The 22753-nt window shown below is 42.4% G+C and overlaps 2 protein-coding genes and 1 long non-coding RNA gene across 5 annotated transcripts in view; 1 reads left to right on the top strand and 2 right to left on the bottom strand.

The window, feature by feature from the left end:
• Window positions 1-22753, top strand: part of LOC144255764 (uncharacterized) — a 52515-nt gene that overhangs the window by 22152 nt on the left and 7610 nt on the right. For all 3 annotated transcript variants that reach the window (XR_013343929.1, XR_013343927.1, XR_013343928.1), the window contains one exon: window positions 20994-21133. This is a non-coding gene — a long non-coding RNA (uncharacterized LOC144255764). The remainder of the gene's footprint in view (window positions 1-20993; window positions 21134-22753) is intronic.
• Window positions 9687-11954, bottom strand: LOC113177750 (C-type lectin domain family 10 member A-like). The gene is made up of 6 exons (XM_026382275.2): window positions 11864-11954; window positions 11116-11229; window positions 10613-10708; window positions 10460-10531; window positions 10061-10147; window positions 9687-9971 (listed from the first exon to the last, which is right to left on the bottom strand). Exons 1-5 carry the CDS (start codon window positions 11928-11930, stop codon window positions 10125-10127), a joined length of 372 nt encoding a protein of 123 aa, XP_026238060.2. The 5' UTR covers window positions 11931-11954; the 3' UTR covers window positions 9687-9971; window positions 10061-10124.
• On the bottom strand, window positions 18502-21033 carry LOC144255763 (C-type lectin domain family 10 member A-like). Its single transcript, XM_077800644.1, is given in 9 exon segments — window positions 18502-18658; window positions 18769-18875; window positions 18949-19100; window positions 19193-19279; window positions 19408-19479; window positions 19561-19632; window positions 19715-19810; window positions 20192-20305; window positions 20956-21033. Coding segments are annotated over 9 exon segments (924 nt in total). The 5' UTR covers window positions 21023-21033.

The raw sequence follows: 22753 nt of genomic DNA, 5'->3' as shown, positions 1-22753 counted from the left end.
GTATATCTGTTTCCTTTTTTATTTCTGGAAAGTTTTCTGTAATTATTTCATTTAGTAAATTACTCATTCCCCTGGTTTCAATTTCTATCCCTTCCTCTATCCCAATGACTCTTAAATTTGGTTTTTTTATATTATCGCATACCTCTTGTATGTTCTCTCGTGATTTTTAACCATCCTATCTGAGTTGGCTAGACTCTTTTCAAGTTGATATATTTTGTCTTCATTATCGGACATTCTGGCTTCTAGTTGCTCCACTCTATTAGTGATACTCTCATTTGAGATTTTAATTTGGTTTATAATTTCCTTCATTTCTAAGATTATTGTTTGATTCTTTTTTATAATCTCTATCTCCTGATAAAGATGCTTAACTTCTTCTTTTATCTGTTTATGTAATTCATTCTCAATGTGTTCTTTCGCTGCTTGAATTTGCTGTCTCGTGTCCTCTTTAAGGTTCCATTCCATCTGTCTAAGGTGTTCCCTGAGTTCTTTATATGACCACTTTTCTGAAGACTCTATGTCGTCCTGAATATTTAGGCTGTCCTGTGTTGTTTGTACTCCTTTTCTTCCTTGCTTTTTCATACTGCTCATTTTGCTTCTTGTTCTGTTTAACTGTTGAGTTACTGTCTATTCCTATAAATTTATTTGATGCTTGGGAGGAAAGGTATTAGCAGGGAAGGGAAGAAATCACCAAAGAGAATGAGAGTAACCAGGTAGAATTCAAGGAAGGGGGAATAAGAGAATTGAAAAGAAATGGAAAGACAGAGGAAGAGAAGAAAGAGAAAGAAAAAATAGAAAATTAAAAAGAATTTTAAAAAATAACAATAGTAATAATAGAGATGAGGATTAAAATTAAAAAATAAAATAAAATAAAATAAAATGAATTTTAAAAACACTTTTTTTAAAACAACAACAACAACAAAAACCCAACAACAACATCAACAAACAAACAAACAAAAAATTAAATAAATGCAGTCTTAGAGTCCGATTCACTATTCTTCCATTAGGTGAAGCTGTGCCCACCGGGCTAAGCTTCTCTTCTCAGTAGGCGGGAGCCTGTCACTGTGCAGCAGCTTTTCCTCCTTGACTGGGCAGGTCTGCTCACCGGTAACGCTCACCACAATACTGGCTACACGCCAGGTCTGCTGCTCCTGTGTGCCCTGTTTTCATGGCCACCTGGGCACGCTCTCCCTGTTTGCCATTCCCTGGGATCCTAAGTTTGTAGGGCTTGGGGCTGAGGACCCGCAGCGAATTTACTTGCCCTCTGGTAGTCACGACCCTGGAAACTGGTGCAAGAGACCTCAGATGTTACCTCTGGTGGGAGCCGTAGCCGGGAGTTCCTTGCGGTGGGTCCCGCGCCACTCCTGATTCCCCCATGCGGGCAGGGCTGTTCGAAGTGCCCGGCAGTCGGGGCGCGTTTGTCCGTTTGCCGTGTGGGCGGGGCCCTTTGCAGAGCCCGGTGGGCGGGAGTTGTTCACAGGAGCGGGGTGGGGGTGGGGGGGTCGTGGTTTGCAGCTCCGAACCGGCTGGGGGTGGGGTGGGGGGGTGGGGGTGTTGTTTGTAGCGCCAAACCGCCAGAGGCAGTTCACAGACTCAGGCCTGCAGGGCCCAGTCCGGCCGAGGCCATTCGTATGTTCGCTGCAGTTCGACGGTGGCTGGCGGGATTGTGTCCCTGATCCGAGTTGCCGAGATTCACTCGCCTGAGACAAACTGACCCCTCACACAGACTTACTAGTTATCGGCAGGTCTCCTTTCAGTGGAATATTGTTAGAAGTTCCTCAGCAGGTCCCATGCAAGTGTATTTATGTGTCTCTCTGATCCCGTTACTGCGGAGGTATAGAAAATGCTGCCTGCTCGCCGGCCGCCATGTTGGAACCCCTCTGAGATAGAAACTTAAATGATTGATTTTAGATCTATCTTCTTTTCTTTTCTGTGCATTCAATTATACAAATGACCTTTTAATCACTGCTTTCCCAGTATCCCACATGTTTTGATAAGTTGTCTTCCCATTTTCATTTAGTCCAAAATACTTTTTTCATTTCTCAAGATTTTTCTTTGATCCTTATGTTATTTAGATGTGTGCTTTTTGATCTCCAAATATTTTGAGATTTTTTTCTGTCTTCCTGTTTTTGATTTCTAATTTAATTCTTGTGATCAGAGAATAGACATCATATGATTTCAATTCTTTAAATCTGGTGAGTTTTATTTAGGGGTGAGTTTTTTTTTTTTTTTGTCTCAGCAACAAAATACTATTGAACTCTATCAGTGAAAGCAGGCATCTCTATTTAAACCTGATTTTAATGAAAATACTTCATCATTTTACTGTGTCATAAATTGTTTGCTGTTGGCTTTTTAAATTTTCTTCTGTTTTTATTCAGGTTTTTAAAATCCATAAGTTGATCATGAATTTTATGAAATATATTTCTGGAATCTACTGTCACATTGGCTTATTTTTCTCCTTGGATTTGTTGAAGTGGGAAATTATGGTAATAGAATTTTGGATGCTGAACTATCCCTGTGTACCCAGAATAAATCCTACTTTGCTCGTGCACAAAAAAAGGAGTCTTTCAATGCCTTCTTTTGATGCACTCATGTTTTCTATTTACCAGTTTTTCAATTAGAATCTTTGTACAATAATTCAATTATAAAATCAGACCATCATTTTCTCTTTGAACTCTTTTTTTAGCTTTGGTATTGAAGACACGCTAGTTTAATTAAATAAATCAATGAGCTGCCATCTTTTCTCTATGTCTTAGAAAGGTATAATTGATTTTGGAATTACCTGTTATTTTATTTAAAAGAGCAATAGAACTCGGCTGTGAAACTAGGCAACTACCTAGGCCTTCTGTTTTTTTGCTTTGTTTTCTGATGCCAAGTGTAAAAGATACAAGAAGTTCACCATGAAAAACTTCCCTTACTCTCTTTTCCTGGCCATTCAATCTTCCCTGGTAGCTACACAATCATAATTTCACATATTTGCAAATACATTCATATTTTTTCATCAAAATATTATCATACTTAATATATCACCCATGCCTTAAGTTTTTCAAGGTCATTGCATACCTTGGAACCCTTCTGTTTCAACCTCATTTATTCTTTTTAACAAGCATATGGTATGCCATTGTTGGTTGTAACATAATTTGGCACAGTTGTATTGTCAACTAGCTTTTAGCATTATAAATAATACATCTGTAGGATAAACAGTGGAATTATTCGCACTTTTTAAAATTTTTAGTTGTAGTTGGACACAATACCTTTATTTCACCTATTTATTTTTATGTGGTGCTGAGGATCCAACCCAGGGCCTCACACATGCGAAGCAAGCACTCTACCACTGAGCCACAACCCCAGTCCCTTATTTGCACTTTTAATGTTAACAGATTTTTGTCAAATTCCCTTCCAAAGAGAGGAGTTATACCAAATTACACTCCATGAAGTACATGGAAGTGCCTATTTCTCCAAGTTCTCACCACCATAGTGGATTTAAAACCTTTTGATCTTTGATATTTCGATAAATTAACAAGTGTTCTAATGTCATTTCAATTTGTTTTTCTCATGGTACTATCATTTCTAGTTTAAAAACTATTGGTATTTTCTTTTATATGAACTGTCCACATATTTTGCCAGTTTTTAAAAAGTGTTGAAATTTATTGTTTATTTGTAAGAATTCTCAATATATTCAGGAAACTAACCCTTTGCTCCTTAGGTATTATCAGTATCCCTAGTTCATTACCTTTTAACTTTGGATAAAAGCTTTTATCCATACAGCCTTATTATTTATTTTAGTTGGTGTATTTTTTTTTCTTCTGTGGCTCTGGGAATTGTCATAGTTTGAAAATCCTTCTTATTCTGAGATTTTTAGGAGAATTGGTTCACCATTTCTGTTAATCTGGTCAAAAAGAAGACAGAATTGGGGAGAGGCCACTTGGGTACCTTGCAGACTAACATCTGCTGCAAATGGGATAATATTTTCCTAACAATAGGATTTAGGGTGAATTTGGGGGTTTTTCTGACTAGTTTCATCTGTGGAGGATCTTGTGCACATTTCTCATATTTCTGTTAGGATTACTAAGTTACTGTCCATGTGAATGTGAGAGGTGGAAGAGTGTCCCCTCCCCCTGGCCTCTACCTGTGCACTCCTAACAACTGGTATTATCTGCCTTGAAGCAGGGTATCTTTTCTTCTACTAGTATCTGTGAAATTACTACCTCTTTAGCTTGCATGTAGGGTAAAATCTTAGCCCCTTCAAAGATAACCTGAAATTCTTTATATTTTTTCTATAGCCTATTTTTAAAATTGCTTTTTTTCCACTTTAGAAAAAGTGCAAAAGGAATATATAAGGCTAGAGAAGTTTGTGTGTATGTAGCCATGTGTTCTTCTGGGACTCTTGATGCTTGAATATGACAGATGGTTCTCTCAAGTACCTGTCTCCCAGTTCTCTGTAAAAAAAGAAATTTATTATCACGATTATCAGTAATAATTAATCTAAGTGGTTGAAGCTGTCCTAAAATGATTATGACAAGGAAATAGGTATTCAAGGAAAGAAATAGAAGATGCTTTTGTTAATCAAGAAAAAAGAGAGTAGCTTTTTTTCCTTAGTGTTTGGTTGTTCCAGGATACAAAAGTGAAGGAAAACATCTGAATGGATAGAACGTTGTACAAGGTTTATATAAATGAAATATATTTCCCTTGGACTAATGTCTGCAAATGACGCACTGAAAAGAAGCAATGAAATTTGTTAAAACTCTGGCAACATTAGTTTAATTTTGATGAGTTTATTCATAATGTTTTAAAGTATGCAAATCCTTTCCGGTGTTAATATATTACATTAATGCAAGACTAGAATTGTTTTCTCTCTGTTAAATAACACATTGATCTTGGAGTGTTCAGCCTGCTCTGAAAAAGAAGTTGCAAAAATTCTTCTTTATCTTCTAGATAGTCTTCACAATTATCAGAAATTCTGGACCTCATCATAATAATGTTCTGTGCTTTCTGTTGAATTGGTTATGCCCTCAAATATTAAATAAGCAAAAAATACTTGCTGATGAATGCATCAATGTTCCTTACAACTGTATTACTTCCTTCATTGTTTATTCTTTTTGCACTGTCAACACTATATACCAATTACACCAGGCATCCATGCATTCATGCTTCATCCTAACCCAATGATCACGCCAGGCATGGTCGCACACACCTGTAATCCCAGCAGCTCAGAAGGCAGAGGCAGGAGGATCACGAGTTCAAAGCCAGACTCAGCAAAAGCGAGGTGCTAAGCAACTCAGTGAGACCCTATCTCTAAAATATAAAATAGGGCTGGGGTTGTGGCTCAGTGGTTGAGTCCTGCTGAGTTCAATCCTCAGTACCAAAATAAAAAGAACTCAAATGATTGATTTTCTCAGATAAATTTTTAAACTTTTCTCTCCCCAAATCAGGCCCTAAATTCAGAAAAATAAAAATTCAAAGATGTCTTTTATGGATTCTCTCAGAAGACCACTGGACAAGCAAAAATATTTTTTCTTTTACTTTAAAGAAAGAAGGGTGCTTTAAAAAGAGTTTTGTTTACTGTGTTCCTTGTTCTTAAGTTTCTCAGTGCTATTTTAAGAGCTTCATGATAAGAGCTGTCTGAGCAAAAGGAATTCATCCATCCCTAGGCTAATTACATGTTAGCAAAATCCAAATCATTTAAAATTATTTCAGAGATCACATATGCCACATGATAGATTGGAAAACACTGGAGATTTGTCAGTGCCTTCAATGATCATAAAATGTTCTTACTCTTTGGGAAACAGCAATCAAATTCTCCTAAAATAGTTCTGTATTACACTTCAATGGATAAGCTACTCTCCTCCATTATGACATTGCTGGTTAAGGTAATAAATCCACAGTAGCCATTCAACCTTACATGTAGCATCTGTTTCCCTCTGATATTTGCCTAAAGAGCTTGCCATAAGGCATATGGCTTTAAAAAAAAAAAGAGTATCTTCATCAAAGAGGGGCAGGCTCAAAGCCTCATGAATGACACTAAATATTTTTTATGTTTTATTAGTGCACTACAGTTATACATTACAGTGAGGTTCGTCTTGACATAAGCATACATGAGTGGAATATATTTTGTTCCATTGAAGTCCCCAGTACCTCCTCTTTCCTCCTCTTCTCCCTTTCCTCGTTCCTCTTTCTCTATACAGTTACTTCAAGGAACCAACCCACAAGGATGGGCTCCTAAGTAGATATTGATTGGACAATAGTCTGTTCAATTAGCAGAGTGATTCAGGATTTCTAGTACTATTCTAGTCCATAGCAAAAGGACTTCATGAAACCTGAATATTAACCCAACATTCAGCAGAACAAAAATAAATTAAGTAGGATTGCATAAGATAATGAGGGAAATAAAGGTGCAAAATGATTCTCATTGGAGGACTTGAAGAGGAGCCTTTCCTCATTCATTTAAATATAATTGGTATTATTTTAGTATTTTATTTTTGTAGTTTTATAATATAGCCATTTCTCTTTCCTCTTAATCAGGTTGTAGTATTTAATTTAGTAAAATATTCTTTAAACACTTATGTTCTTGTTAATTCAGGGGAAAATACTCCTAAGTCTCTATACTTTAAATGACAATGAAGCTGTTTTCATAGATTTGATAAGATTATGTCCTCCTTTTTTACCAGGATATAGTTTGAAAACCTAGTTGTGCAACAGAATTATTTGAATTTCCTGGAACATCATGTTTGAGAAACGTTTTATTTAGTTAGGCATTTCAAGTCCATTTTTAAGAAGCAAGCTACTCACAAAGCTATCCTAGAAAACTGATCTGGTACCTGTTCTGTGTAAGGAAGGCTATTTCCTGAGAATTCAGGAACTTCGGCAGATTCAGGGACCTTGAGAAAACAATACTTATTATGCACATAGATAGACAACATTGGCAAAAACTGGTGGAAATAAATTGAACCTGGGGGCACTTAACTATTAAGCCACATTCCCAACTCTGTTTTTTTTTTTTAATTTTGAGACAGGGTCTTACTAAGTTGCTTAGGGCCTTGCTAAATTGCTGAGGCTGGCTTCAAACTTGTGACCTCCTGATCAGCCTCCTGAATCACTGGGTTTATACAAGCATGCCATCACATCCAGTGAGTTACATAAATCTTAAACTCACTTGGAAAAATACAATGCATAAGGTTGAAAATCAGAGCCATGCAGAGAGACACAAAATTAAAATATTCAATAGGTCATATTTGGATCACTCAGCTGAGGTGTTTTTTTTTCCAAATATCAGACTTCTAGGTACCTACAATTCTTTTGCTCCTCTCAGGCACAGTGATGGTCTTTCTGAAGGTGGGTACCTTGCTGTACTCAGTAGCAACCACTGCCCATGTAAGAGAATCAATGAGAGCCCCTGATAATGAGCCTGTCCATGTGCAACCTTGACAGGGACAGCAGCATTTCCTCCCAGAGAGTCAATTCCTCCTTGTTCCTCTGATGACATCAGTTCTCCAGACTGAGAAGCTTTCCTGACATTCCTCCTTCTTTCTACAAATCCTCAACCCAACTCCAATCCCAGATTACTGACTGGATGCTAATGTGGTACCCTTGAGAGACATGAGACCACCAGAGGATTCATGTTCCTTGTGTGCTTGGCCTATTAGGTTCCAATATTTGGTGCCCACAGAACCAGCTGCTATTCCTTGCAGAATCCCTCACATGCTGGACTGTGCTCTCTAGATCCCACCAGCCTAGCATCTCCTTTGAGCACTTCCTGCCAGGACTTCCTGCCAAGATCAGCACAGTGGTTTTCATGGTGATTTTGATTAGGAGGGAGAGGTGAAGGGATGCTACCTCCTAAGAGCTAAATCCTGCCCTCCCCATACCTTCCATCTGACCTTATCCTCTTTGATTTTAATTAACACTGATTGATTCTCTCCTATATGTCAGGCAATTTTCTGGGTGTAGGTAATATAGCAATTGATAGCTAAATTAATTAAGAGAGGGTAGGAACTATGAACTTGTTCTTAATAACTGATGCTTCCCTTGATGTGTTATGAAATGATGGAGTATATTTTTCTATTCCTTGAATTGGAGTTAAGTTGCAATCTACTTTGGTCAATAGAATGTAGCAGAAATGATACTTTTGCTCTAAAAGCCTAAGACTCTGGAGTCCTTGCATTCTTCTAATCACTCTTGGAACTCTGTCCAGCCACTAAATGACAAGCCCAATGAGGCCCAGTCATGCCCATTGTCCCAACCCATAGCCAACCAAATATCAGACAAGTCAACCCTCATCCAAACAATCCTTTAATGACCAGACACATGAATAAGCTCAGCCAAGATGAGCCTAACCTGATCATACCAGAAGACTACCCAGCCAACCTATAGACTCATGAACTATAATAAATATTTTATTGTATCAGCACTGAACTTTGAGGTGGTTTGTTACACAGCAATATCTGACTGATACACCTAGAAATATTATCTACTTTCAACAACTCTGGAATCTTCAGAGAAATTAAACAATTCTCTCTCCTGATCATCCTAAGTTTGCACAGCTTTTAAGTGACAAAAGATGTGAATTCAAATCTATATAAGAAAATGCTCTTTTACAATAATATAGGACTTTCGAAGGCCTCACTTAGTTTCTCTGTTCTGCCATTTTTAGGATGCTAAAAATCAGATAACACAAAACACATAAAGTCTCTCAAAAATAGCATATAGTATATGGTTTTGTTTATATGAAATTCTAAAACAGACAAAACCAATCAAAAGTGAAATAAAACAAATTATTACTTGCCTGGGGGAGGGGAGGCAGTTAGACTGCAAAGGGAAATGAGGAAACTTTGGGGACTGATGGAAATGTTCTACATCTTGATTGGAGTAGTTATTAACTAGGTGTTTCTATTTGTCAAAAGTCATCTCTGCACTTTAAATAGGTACATTTTGCTGTGTAAAACAGTTATTACTCAATAAAATTGATTTTAAAAGTTGGGGGAGGAAACCTCAGGAACTCTTATTGTATTTTTAAGGTTAAAGAGAAAAAATTCAGGATGACAGTGCTTCCAGTCTCCTGGGGCCTATTCATCTCCCAGATAGGTCTTGGTAGGGGTCTCTGGGGAAGAAGCCCTCTCCACTGCCATTTCCACGGCCTAGTGGTCTAAAGGAAGCATCTCAGTAACTCCTAGCTGTCCTGGCTCAGGTTGACCTAACAGACCCACGGGTAGGGTTTCTGGCAGACATTGTTATTCCACTTGCCATCTAGGTAAGTTGGCACAATCCTTGCCTCCACCCAGCCTGTGCCCATGCCAATCATCTGGCTGGTTTGGCATCCAGTTCCTGAGGGGAGAGGACAATAGCAAGCCAGGAAGGATGGGTGGAGCAGGATTCAGGTCTGGGAAGAAGGCATCTAGGTCAGATTCCTGAGGAGCAGAGCTGGTTAAGGACATGGGGCACAGAAAACCAGGGGGTACTCCCTTGAAGTTGGTGCCATAGTTGGTCCTGTCTGTCCATTTCTGGACTCTTTCAAGGACACTAAGGCCTATTCAGGTATAGGAGGAGGCTTTAAGTCCCTGGAAAAATCCTGGGGTGAGAGAAAGGCAGTGGTGATTTTTACTCATCCAAGCCAACTTCATAGACTAGGTACTGAACTTTAAGCATTAAGTCCATTGAGGCATTTCACATATTTATTCCAATGCTCAGGCCAATTAAATTTCTGAGGGCATGGTTCAGATGGAAATAGTTACTAAGGCTCAGGGGTGGTTCCAATGTATAGTCAAGGTTGTTAACCATTTCCCTAAATGAGACATATCTTGGGAACTAAAGACAAGAGGCTTCTACCTGATCCTCCCGAGAATTGATAACCACCAGGTGGGCATTCTCCAGCTGGAAGTACTTGTCAGCCTCCCTCCAGGACATCCCAAATTGAGAGATCCACTAGCAGCTGCCCTCATGCTCCAGCCAGTTAAGGGGGCAGCAGGACTTTTCAAAGGCTGAGGGGAAGAAAGAAGAAGAGGTTGAGAAGCTGCCCAGAGGGCCACCGGCAGGAAAATGGGGACAGCCACACCCAAATCCTCCTCACCTTTGCACTTGAGATTGGTCAGTTGGGAAGTTAAGAATTTTGGTTACTTTGGGAGTTGCTGGACTCACAGAAACATCTCAGATTGATCTGGCACACACATAGAAGAGAGAGGGACAGTGTTCTGGGTACAGCCTCTGCTGAGGGAGTACCTCAGGCTAAGACACCTGCACGGGGCCCAATCTCGGAAACTTCCTGCTCTCCCATGAATATACCATGCCCAAATGCACTGTAAGAGCCATCTGACCAGCTTTGCATTCCTGCTCCCGTTTCTGCAGGCTGCTCTCCCCACAGAAACCACCTTCAGGTTCAAGCTGTGGGCTAGAGGGGAGAGGGCTCAGCACCAGGATGCTTCTCTCATGCACACCCTTCCATATGCTTTTGGAGAACAAGGTCTCTCACCTGCCAGCAGTTCCTGCCTGTGATCCTCCACCTCAGCTCTCAGAGAGGTTATGGTTTCTTGCAAGCTCTGACCTGGAGGAAACAGGGACTTGAGATCAGGAGTCAGTCCACACACACATACACCAATCCAGACCCCACCCAAGCCCAGCTCACCATGGGAGGTCAGTGCCTGGACATTGGCCCCTGTGTCTACACTGAAATTGCTGAAAGTTGTCCTCAGGGTGCCCAGGTCCCTGTGTAATTTGGAATCTGATGAAGAGGATGAGATGATCAGAACTAAGATTGATCAGGTCCCCTCTACCAGCACAGAGCAGGACACTTTACACACATTGTCTCATTCAGTCCTCAGAGCAAGCCAGAGGGGCAGGCACTGTGGTTATCCAATATCACACAAGAAGGAGAAGTAATTGAACTACAAAACCCAACTAATAAATACATAGCCAGTGGCCATTCCAATCATGGCTCCTTCAATATCCCTACCTGTGTCCCCACCACTGTTCTCATCAACCACCCAGTTATGACCCCTCAATGGTGCCCCCACACTGCCCCACTGTGCCCATTGCTGGTCCTGCTGGGGTTCTTGCCATTACCCCCCATCCCTGCCCCACCACAGACCCTTGATTTCTCTCTTCCCTGTGTACCCCTGGAGTACCCACTTTGGGATCTGATGACACAGACAACCACCAACAGCAGGAGACTATGGCCCAGGGAGAACAGGATGAGGCGAGGCTCAGAGCAGATATGCCAGAGGCCATCCTGGGGTGGAGGTGCTGAAAGAGAAGAGGGTATCAGGAAAAGGGAGATCTAGGACATACCAGAGACAGAGGAGGGGGCCCAGGGACCTGTCTGGGGATGAAGGCTGGGCCTAGTAATGCTTGGGGAAATGAGGAGAGAGATTGCGGGATGGAGACTACCCATGCCTTTGACCCCTCATGACCAGCCCAAGTCTTCAGTCACATAGACTTCTCATATTCTGAGATACCCATGATCCCAACCCTAGAAACCAGACACAGACAGGGATAACAGAGAAATATGAGATCTCATCAGAGCTGGAGGAGGTATCATCATGACCGACCAGTCCATTAGGAGATTCACCCTCATCTGCATGACCAGGTGTGCAAATAAATAAGTTTCTCTTCCAAACCCACTACCTACAATGGGTACCTCTCATCCCCTCCCCATAGAGCACAGGAAACCAGGTCCACAGAGGTCTTCCCTGTCCCTGTTTTTCTGAAGATCTTGAGTCCTCTTCACATTGGGTTCTCAGAGTACTGGGACTGACCCCCTCAAAGTGGGGGACCCAACATTGGACATGGTAGAGGTGAGATGTGATACCACAGTAGAAATCCTGCTAGACATACGAAGAGTGCATCTTAGTAGAGGACACTTCTCCTGTCCTCTTACCTTTTCTAATCTCCTGGGTTTTCTCCTCACTCCCCAAGTGCTGGAGATCTTCATACTCCATTGTCATGCTTGGACCAATGTAGGCCCTGAGGCTGTGAGAGATGAAACTGAGAGAGGTTCAGGTTGTGGGGAAGCCTGGGCCAAAATATAGGCTGGAATCAGGGTGGGGCTATTGGAAAGACAAGTGTTGAGGTGAAAGATGTAATTCCAGTTGAGAATGACCCCAGTTTGGGACTAGTATCAAATGGATCTTAATTTCCTACTAGGGTTAGAAATGGAGTCAGGATTGGGCCTTGGGCCAGGATCAAGTTGAGTTGAGAGTAACATTGAAGGTGAAGTTGAAGCTAAATCTGTTGCTTTGACTGGGCCTATAATTGGACTGGGCTTGAGGCTGTGGCACATGCCAGAATTTGGCATCAGAAGTAACCTTGGAGCCATGGATGGAACTGGACCTAAGCTTGGCACTGAACCTGGAAATAGAATAGGGCTGAGGTTCAGTTTGGGGTTGGGCTCAGGGTTGAGATTCAAGTTGGATCTGGGGTTGATGCCGAGGTTGACATTACAGGAGGAGCTGAGTTTGGGGCTGAGGCTGGAGTTGGGGCTGAGGATCAGACTGGAATTGGGCCAGAGATGGGAACTGTCACTGGGGATTATGGCTGCATGATACAATCTAGAATCCAGGGACAGGACACTTGGTTGTTAAATCCCATACTGCCCCCATCATATTCTTTCCCTTTTCTCCTACATAAGACCCAAAGCCCCCTCTCCCTGTTTCCTCTAACACATCCCCAGCCCAGTTACCTGTGGGAAGTCTGGAGTCTGTGATTCGTGGCCTCGTTGTACAGCAATGACTACAAGGTGGGAAGTCACTCAGAGCAGCAAGAACTAAATCCTCAAGAGTTGGTCTGGGAGGGACTATAGGAAGAGCCATGTACATGATGGACTCCTACTGGTTTTTGTGCCCCAAAGCCCAGGATTCTGAATTTGGGGATCTTCTTCCTCACTTTGGACAGTAAATAATATTTAGAATAAATTTCAACTGGAACACAGGCAGAGATTGCATGTGGGGGAGTTGGGTGGGGGACCAGCTTGCTCTCATCCTGCAGGGTGTGTCTACTACCTTTTGTTATTCCAGCTCCCTTGACTTCTTCATTTTTATTTATGTGTGAGAAAGAGCTGGACCAGAAGGACCAGGAGTGCCTTTCACTCTGCCCCATCCATCCTTTCACTCCCTATCTCTGAATTTCCCAGAATTCTTGGTGTCTGTATCTTCATTGCGCCAGGTCCAGAGGAGCTTATACTTTGCTTTGGTTTAAAGCTAGCCTGAATCCCTAGATTCTGAGCATCCTCTGAGGCCTCCACCATGGAGCTCCCCAGCTCCAGAAACACTCTCCTCAGTCCACCAAGAGGAAAAAAAGAAGGGGATGGAGAATAAATACGACGACCTGGCTAGAATGAGAGAGAAGGAGTCAGGAAAAGCAGCAAATTTTATTAAGCATCAAATCTGTCAGGGTATTATGCCAGACTCTTCCCTTCTATTAACCATTCAGTTCCCATAAGTACCTTGGGAGGCATTTTAGACGAAGAGTCAGAGACATTTTGTTACACATCCGAGATCACAAAGCCAGGAGAGAGAGAAAAAGAGGTGCTGCCAAACATCCTGAACTGGTTCTCTGCACCTGCACTGTGCTCACAACATGTTTCTATTTCATCCCATGAACCCTGCCAGTCCCCCTAAGGGGGCTGCCCTGAGTACAAACAAACATTCCTTTTAAGAAAAAGAAACCAGAGTGGAGAGAAGCAAAGCAGATACCTTGGAGATTATATTTTCTATTTCAATTGAATTGCATTCTGGAACTTGCCTTTATTATTATTGAATTCACAATGCATCAGGGATTTTTTCCACATCCTTTCTCCATTGGGTTCACCTGTATTTCATTTCATCATATGTTCCATCTTTTATTTGTAAAGCATTTCCCTACTGGTAAACATGTTGGTTGTTTTAGTCAGTTTTTTCACTGCTGTGACTAACGGGTCTGACCAACACAACTGTAGGGGAGAAAAAGTTTATTTGAGGAGTCACATTTCAGAGGTCTTAGTCCATAGATAGCTGGCTCCATTCCTTGGGGATAAAGGTGAGACAGAACATCATGGCAGAAGAGTGTGGAAGAGGGAAGCAGCTCATGTCACAATGATCATGAAGCAGAGAGAGACTCCTACTCCAGATACCTCATACATACTCCATAGCCACACCCCACCTGCCTCTAGTTACCAATCAGTTAATCCTATTAGGGATTAATTCACTAATTTGCTTAAGACTCTCACAATCCAATTACTTCTCTCTGAAACTTCTTGCATTGTCTCACACAAGAGCTTTTTGAGGGTGTCCAAACCATAACATTGGTTGTTTGCAGTTTGGTTTTGGCATGTCCTCCATAGGCTCATGTGCTTGAGACTTGGTCCCCGCCAGCTTGGAGCTATTGGGAGGTGGCAGAACCTTTCAGAGGTGAGGCCAAGTAGGAAGGCTTTGGCTGAACAGGGTAGGGGGTGGGGTATAGCCCTAAGAGAGACCCCAATACCTTCCTCTTTCTTTTTTTTTCCCCCCAGTCCTGAGGTGACCAGTTTCACTTTGCCACACTTAATCACTTTGTAGTCTTGATAAGCTGCCTCCCCACAGGTGCAAAGCTGTGGGGCAATTGATCATGAACTGAAACCCCTAAAACTGTGAGCTAGAATAAATCTTTTCTCTTATGAGTTTATATATATCAGGGGATTTTCTATAGTGAAAGGAAGCTGACTAACACAGTGGGGTTATGGAAGCTCATGCCAAGATGAATCTGGAGTGAGCTATTAACTAGGGATCAACACCTGGGAAAGCTTGAGGGACATGCAAAGTTGGGCAGAGGGAGACCCCACATGGTGATACCAGTCATATAGGGAGTTCTGGAAGCTCAGACAGTATTGCCACGGGAGTGGTCCAGCACTGGGCAGACAGGGGGACAATTTTGGAAATCAGATTCCCTCTTCCCCAGGGTTGTTTGCTACTGCTATTTGCTTTTGCTGATGCTGCTGTCTTTTGGCTTAGGGACTTTCCTGAAATAATTCTATAAAATTAGTATTTGTCCTGGGTGACCACTGAGATCTCTGATTCTTTGGCTTAGTAGATACCTAATGACTACACAAAGATATTCTTAAATTCCTTGGAGTAGGTCTCCCAGTCCTTGCCAGTGAGCTCCCTGTACATGTTGGGCATGCCTTCAGGGCCACAGCTATGAAAACTCTCCTTTAGCCTTCACTTCCTGCTTGTGCAAAGCCTCAGGTCAGCCACAAGTGAAAAATGGTCATTTTCTCAGATCTTCCTGCATGTATACAGCCCTGCACATGGGCCTGGCCTTCTAGATTCCCAAGAATACACTAGAGTTTTTCAAAGCCACTAGGGGAATAGCACTTCCCAACTTTTCTTTTGAATTTTTTGGTTAGCCTCTTGTTTATCCCAGCTGTTATCCCAGTGGTGAGCTGCTTTAGTGTTTAACAATTGTCAGATTGTTTTTGACAAATACCCTGGTAAATGCTCTTTACAGTGAACAAGCTCTGAGTCGAGTACAATAAAGATGAATGTTGCAAGTGGGATTTCCAGGGAGCTTCCAGACAGGTCAGATAATAATTCTCCTGGAATGGAGATGTTTAGGTAGCTCCAAACCTATTCTTCTCCTCCAGTTGTTAGTAGGCTGCTGGTTTTCACAACCACCATAGCTGCTTGGCTATTGGTTTTAGGGCTTCCATAGATTTGGGGGGGAAAAAAGAACAGGAATAAGAGAAGTGAAAAACTACTATGAACTCACTATTTCTATCAAAATTAAGATGTTTTTTGCAATTAGTCACTTCAAATTTTTCAAGCCTTTGACTAATTTCTGGAGTTCTGCAAAAAGTATATTTTGATTTTTTTTTACCAGTATTCTCATTGCTTTTATGGAGGAGCTGATTTTTGGAAATCCTCACTTTACCTCTCTAGAAGTGTTGCCTCTTGTCATATGAGTTTTAGGAGTTGTTGTATACTCTAGATGCAGGTCCTTTATTAGGCATATGATTTACAAATATATTCTCATAGCCTGTGACTTTTCATTGAATTGACATTGTCAAAACATTTAATAGATGTTTCTTCCACAATTAACAAGTTGCTAAAGTAAAGTAATTCATTGTGTTTATCTTTTATCCAGCAACAAAAACATATGCTCTTATTCTTACTGATTACTGCATTTATGAACAGTATTTTATATCTTATGGCTTTAGCTCCAAAAAACTTTAAATACTACCAATGAAAGCAGGCACCCATATGTTGTACTTAATTTTTATATCAGTTGATTTATATTATATTCATTTTGTTGTAAATTTTATTCAAATGTAGTGTCCACTTAAAAGTACAGAGATAATAAATTTACTAATCAATGAATTTGCACAAAATGAACTTATGCAACCAAGATCAAGTTCAAGAAACAACATTGCCAGCACCTCAGAATCCTCTCAACTAACTTGCAGTGATAAATACCTTCCCAAGGGTAGCCACCATGATGATTTATAACACTATAAAATAATTTTGACTGTTCTGAAATATATATGAATGCTATCATATAATAGCACTCTTTTTGCTTGACTTCTTTCACGCAACATAATGTTTCTAAACCCATCCATGTTGTTGCATATTCACAGTTTATTCATTCTTATTGCTGCATGATTTTCCATTTCACAAGCATGGCACAATTAATCTAACCAGCCATATATGAGCATTTGGTTTATTTTCAGTTTTTCAATTTTGTTTTGGGGGGGTAATTGGCTTTGAACTCAGGAGCACTCAGCCACTGAGCCACATGCATAGCCCTATTTTGTATTTTATTGATAGGCAGGATCTTACTGAGTTGCTTAGTGCCTCACTTTTGCTGACTGGCTTTGAACTCTAGATCCTCTTGTCTCAGCCTCCCGAGCCATTAGGATGGATCATAGGCATGGGCTACCAATCCCAGCCAGTTTTTCACTATTTAAAATAATACGATCATAAACATTTTTGTACCTGTCTTTTGGTGAATTCATGTATACATTTCTCTTTTATTTATCCAGAAATGAAATCGCTGAGTCATAGGATATACATAGTATATACTGCCCGATACTTTCTGAGGTGGTTATAGCAATTTAAACTTTCATCAAAAGTGTAAAAGTTACTCCTCATACTGAGAAATAATTGATTTTATCCTTTCCCTTTTTGACACGTTGGAGAATATGTAATGGTATCACATTGTGTTTTTTAATCAACTTTGTAAATTTAAACGTTTTTTTAGTGTTTTCTTATCATATCCACTACATCTGTACTTATGGAACATATCAGCTTTCTAAACTAGTGTCTGTGGCTCCTTTTTTTCTTCTTCATATTTATTTTAGGCACCTTTTCCAAAAATCAGATTTTTCTTCTCTTGATCATATCTATATTTTTATTTTCTAGTTCATTAATTTTCACTCATATTTCATACATTTCTTTCTTCTATTTGAGGGGATTTATTTGGCTACTCTTTTCCAGACTTCTTGAGTTAAAACATAGCTTATTCCAATTCAGCCATGCTCAATTTTTAATAAATGTGATGGCTTCATGTACCTCCTCCTGAGAACTGCCTAGACCATCCCACAATGTCAGCAAGTGGTGCTCTCATTCATTTCTGACCACTTGACTTTTTCATTATGACTTTTCTCTAAAAACCAAAATTATTTAGAAAGGTGGTGAGAAAATTACACGTTGATACATCCTTTTTAGAATGTACTTTTGAATTCATTTCTAACTGTTCTATTATGGTCAGAGCACTGCTTATTTTTGGAACTAGTATAGGTCTTATTTATGGACAAATTCTTTGTCCGTTTTTGTTAATAATTCTGTATGTGTCTCGAAAGTCCTAATTGGTTTGTCCTCACTCTCAGACTTGGTTATTGATTCTATTAATGTTGTCACTTCTCTTTCATGGTCCACGTTGTCCTCATGTGTTTAGGGACTCTGGGTTGTATGTACTCATGGTATTTGTCACCTGTCTCTGAATGCAACTTGTGGTTACTATCATGGAAGCAGCAGACAGCAGTCAAAGTATTTTGAAGCACTCAACAAATGAGGGGGTTCAACCCTGGGGTTTCTGCTGAAGTGGGTGGTCTCTATTAACAAGCCTGTCTGTAGCTGAGTTTCATAGAAGAGAATAACTTGCCCATGCTCAAAACCTGTGAATAACAAAACTGGGCTCCTAACCAGACCATCTGGCCCTAAACCCATTCAGTTCTCATAATGCCTCTACCAGCCCAAGTCTTCCCAATGCCAACCAGGCCCCACCCCAGTTCCTAATGCCCACTAACCAGACAGCTGTTAAACAGAATGTTTAAATATATTTCTTTTCCTTTTATTCTTAAAAAGAGAGAGAGAAGTCAACAATAAGCTTCACACAACTGCAGAAAGTGTCGTGAGTTTCAAGTTCCCCCTCCTTCCAAAATCACTGTACCCTTGAAATCCTAGATGAAAATCTCCAAAATGGTGAAGACTCCAATATAGAATGATCTCCAATCCAGACTTTGGCAGCTCAAGGCATTGAGGAAATAAATTTAGGTTAGGGAGTCTCCTAGCTGGTCTTGCCCAGCTCTGTCTCACAGATCCAGGAGAAGGGCCTCCGGCAGACATTATCATTCCAGCGACCATCATGGGTAAAGTGGGCACAGTCCTCGCCTCCTCCCAGCCAATGCCCCGTCCAGTCATCAGGCTGATTTGGACGCCAGTACCTGTGGACAAGAGATAGCTGTGTACCCAGGGAGGTCAGATTCAGCCATGAGGCCCTCCCACCTTTGAGACACAGGCCAAGAAGCCCGATTAGAAGAGGACACACACTCACTTGAAGCCTCTCTCATAGTCAGTCCCATCTACCCATCTCCAAGGTCCATTTTGATCAGTGAGGCCCATCCAGGAGGGCACAGAGCTCATGTGTTTCTCAATGAATTTCTGTGGAGAAAACAAGGGGTTGATGACCTTTCCCTTACATCAGACAGCCAATAAGAGGAGCTACCAGGCTTACCTGCTCTTCTAAGGAGGTGACCACCACCAGGTGGGAGTTCTGCAACTGGCAGTTCTGGTCAGCCTCAGGCCAGGACTTGCCAGATTCAGAGAACCAGTAGCAGCTGCTTTCATGTTCCAACCAGTCAATGGGTCAGCAGGTCTTTTCAGAGCCTGAGGGGGAAAAAAGGGATGGGGGAACTAAGGAATGGCCTAGTGCACCACCAATGGTGAAGTGGAGCCAACCATCCTGCCCAGCTCCTCACCATTGTTCTTGAGGTTGGCCAGCTGGCAATTAAGGGTTCCTAGGTTCTTTGCCAATCGTTGTACTTGCAAGACCACCTCAGATTGACCTGAAACACAGACACAGGGGGACTGATGAGAGTACTTTGGGTGTGACCACTACTTAGGCACCCCACAGGGATCTTCCTGTGCTCCCACAAATACATCATGCCAAGGTACACTGGAACAGCCATCTGACCTGCTTTGAAGTCCTGCTTCTGTTTCTGCAGGCTGCTCTCCACTGAAACCACCTTCTGGTTCAAGCTGTGGGCTAGAGGGGAGAGGGCTCAGCACCAGGATGCTTCTCCCATGCACACCCTTTCATATGCTTTTGGAGAACAAGGTCTCTCACCTGCCAGCAGTGCCTCCCTGTGATCCTCCACCTCAGCTTTCAGAGAGGTTATGGTTGCTTGCAAGCTCTGACCTGGAGGAATCAGGGACTTGAGATCAGGAGTCAGTCCACACACACATACACCCAGCCCAGACCCCACCCAAGCCCAGCTCACCATGGGAGGTCAGTGCCTGGACATTGGCCCCTGTGTCTACACTGAAATTGCTGAAAGTTGTCCTCGGGGTGCCCAGGTCCCTGTGTAACTTGGAATCTGATGAAGAGGATGAGATGATCAGAACTAAGATTGATCAGGTCCTCTCTGCCAGCACAAGGCAGGACACTTTACCCGCATTGTCTCATTCAGTCCTCAGAGCAAGCCAGAGGGGCAGGCACTGTGGTATCCAATATCACACAAGAAGGAGAAGTAATTCAACTACAAAACCCAACCAATAAGTGACACAGCCAAAAGCCATTCCAATCATGGCTCCTTCACTACCGCTGTTCTCATCAACCACCCAATTATAACCCCTCAATGGTGCCCCACACTGTCCCACTGTGCCCATCATTGCTTCTGCTGGGGATCTTGCCATTACCCCCATCCCTACTCCACCACTGTACCCCCTTGATTTCTGTGTACCCCTGGAGTACCCACTTTGGGATCCAATCACACAGACAGCCACCAACAGCAGGAGGTTGAGGCCCAATGATAACAGGATGAGGCGATGCTCAGAGCAGATATACCAGAGGCCAACCTGGGGTGGAGGTGCTGAAAGAGAAGAGGGTATCAGGAAAAGGGAGATCTAGGACATACCAGAGACAGAAGAGGGGGCCCAGGGACCCCTCTCGGGATAAGGATGGGCCCTGGTAATGCTGGAGGAGAGCAGGAGGAAGACTATGGGGTGAGGACAGATCAACCTTTGATCCCTCACCACCAGCACCAAGTCTCCAGGATATGGACCTTTCATGCCCTGAGAGACCCATATATCCACCCCTAGAAACCAGAGTGCACATAAGCAGACTTAGACATGGACAATGGAGAAAAGTTACGTCTTATCATCAGAGCTAGGAAGGGTAGCACAAGGACCCTGACAGTGTTGGAGTCAGCTAGGCCCATGGCAGGTTCACCTGCATCTATATGGTCAGGTGAACAAATGTCCAACTACCTGCAAAGGATACCTCTCATCCCCTCCCCATAGAGCACAGGAAACCAGGTCCACAGAGGTCTTCCCTATCCCTGTTGTTCTGAAGACCTTGAGTCCTCTTCATATTGGGATCTCAGAGTCCTAGGACTTACCCCCTCATAGTGGGGGACCCAACATTGGACATGGTAGAAGTGAGACGTGATGTGACAGTAGAAATCCTGGTAGACATACGAAGAATGCATCTTACTAGAGGACACTTCTCCTGTCCTCTTACCTTTTCTGATCTCCTGGTTTTTCTCCTCACTCCCCAAGTGCTGGAGATCTTCATACTTCATTACCATGCTTGGACCAATGTGGCCTCCTTGGCTGTGAGAGATGAAACTAAGAGACCTGGGCCCAGGCTGGCTGGGTGCTATGGCCAAGGAGGAGGCTGAAACCAGGGAGGACCTGAGGTAAGAAATGAGGTTCCTCAAGAGAATGAGCCCTGGATTAGGGCCTGAGTTTGGAGTGGAGGTTACAAGTGGAGTCAGAATTGAGTTTTGGGCCAGAATCAAGTTCAGTTGGGTTTAACATTGGAAGTGAAGTTGAAGCTAAATCTGTTGCTTTGACTGGGCCTAAAATTGGACTGGGCTTGAGGCTGTGGCACATGCCAGAATTTGGCATCAGAAGTAACCTTGGAGCCATGGATGGAACTGGACCTAAGCTTGGCACTGAACCTGGAAATAGAATAGGGCTGAGGTTCAGTTTGGGGTTGGGCTCAGGGTTGAGATTCAAGTTGGATCTGGGGTTGATGCCAAGGTTGACATTACAGGAGGAGCTGGGTTTGGGGCTGAGGCTGGAGTTGGGGCTGAGGATCAAACTGGAATTGGGCCAGAGATGGGAACTGTCACTGGGGATTATGGCTGCATGATGCAGTCTAGAATCCAGGGACAGGACACTTGGTTGTTAAATCCCATACTGCCCCCATCATATTCTTTCCCTTTTCTCCTACATAAGACCCAAAGCCCCCTCTCCCTGTTTCCTCTAACACATCCCCAGCCCAGTTACCTGTGGGAAGTCTGGAGTCTGTGATTCATGGCCTCGTTGTGCAGCAATGACTACAAGGTGGGAAGTCACTCAGAGCAGCAAGAACTAAATCCTCAAGAGTTGGTCTGGGAGGGACTATAGGAAGAGCCATGTACATGATGGACTCCTACTGGTTTTTGTGCCCCAAAGCCCAGGATTCTGAATTTGGGGATCTTCTTCCTCACTTTGGACAGTAAATAATATTTAGAATAAATTTCAACTGGAACACAGGCAGAGATTGCATGTGGGGGAGTTGGGTGGGGGACCAGCTTGCTCTCATCCTGCAGGGTGTGTCTACTACCTTTTGTTATTCCAGCTCCCTTGACTTCAACATTTTTATTTATGTGTGAGAAAGAGCTGGAGCAGAAGGACCAGGAGTACCTTTCACCCTGCCCCACCATCCTTTCTCTCCCTATCTCTGGATTTCCCAGAATTCTTGGTGTCTGTATCTTCATTGCGCCAGGTCCAGAGGAGCTTATGCTTTGCTTTGGTTTAAAGCTAGCCTGAATCCCTAGTATCTGAGCATCCTCTGAGGCCTCCACCTTGGAGCTCCCCAACTCCAGACTCACTCTCCTCACTCCACCAAGAGGAAAGAAAGAAGGGGATGGAGAATAAAAAGGACAACCTGGCTAGAATGAGAGAGGAGGAGTCAGGAAAAGCAGCAAATTTTATTAAGCATCAAATCTGTGAGGGCATTATGCCAGACTCTTCCCTTCTATTAACCATTCAGTTCCCATAAGTACCTTGGGAGGCATTTTAGAGGAAGAGTCAGAGACATTTTGTTACACATCCGAGACCACAAAGCCAGGAGAGAGAGAAAAAGAGGTGCTGCCAAACATCCTGAACTGGTTCTCTGCACCTGCACTGTGCTCACAAACATGTTTCTATTTCATCCCATGAACCCTGCCAGTCCCCCTAAGGGGGCTGCCCTGAGTCCAAACACACATTCCTTTTAAGAAAAAGAGACCAGAGTGGAGAGAAGCAAAGCAGATACCTTGGAGATTATA

The sequence above is a fragment of the Urocitellus parryii genome, chromosome 7, assembly GCF_045843805.1.
Source record: "Urocitellus parryii isolate mUroPar1 chromosome 7, mUroPar1.hap1, whole genome shotgun sequence".
NCBI lineage: Eukaryota > Metazoa > Chordata > Mammalia > Rodentia > Sciuridae > Urocitellus > Urocitellus parryii.
The sequence above is the reverse complement of the archived record's forward strand: the minus strand, read 5'-3'. Positions and strand labels throughout refer to the sequence as shown.

Bases quoted from the DNA above. Each gene is read 5' to 3' on its own strand.
- LOC113177750 (XM_026382275.2), bottom strand. From the start codon at position 11,930: ATGACAATGGAGTATGAAGATCTCCAGCACTTGGGGAGTGAGGAGAAA. The intron at 11,230-11,863 runs GTAAGAGGACAG...CTTCTCTTTCAG, and splicing joins AACCCAGGAGATTAGAAAAG to CACCTCCACCCCAGGATGGC. The intron at 10,532-10,612 runs GTGAGCTGGGCT...TGTTTCCTCCAG, and splicing joins CCAGGCACTGACCTCCCATG to GTCAGAGCTTGCAAGAAACC.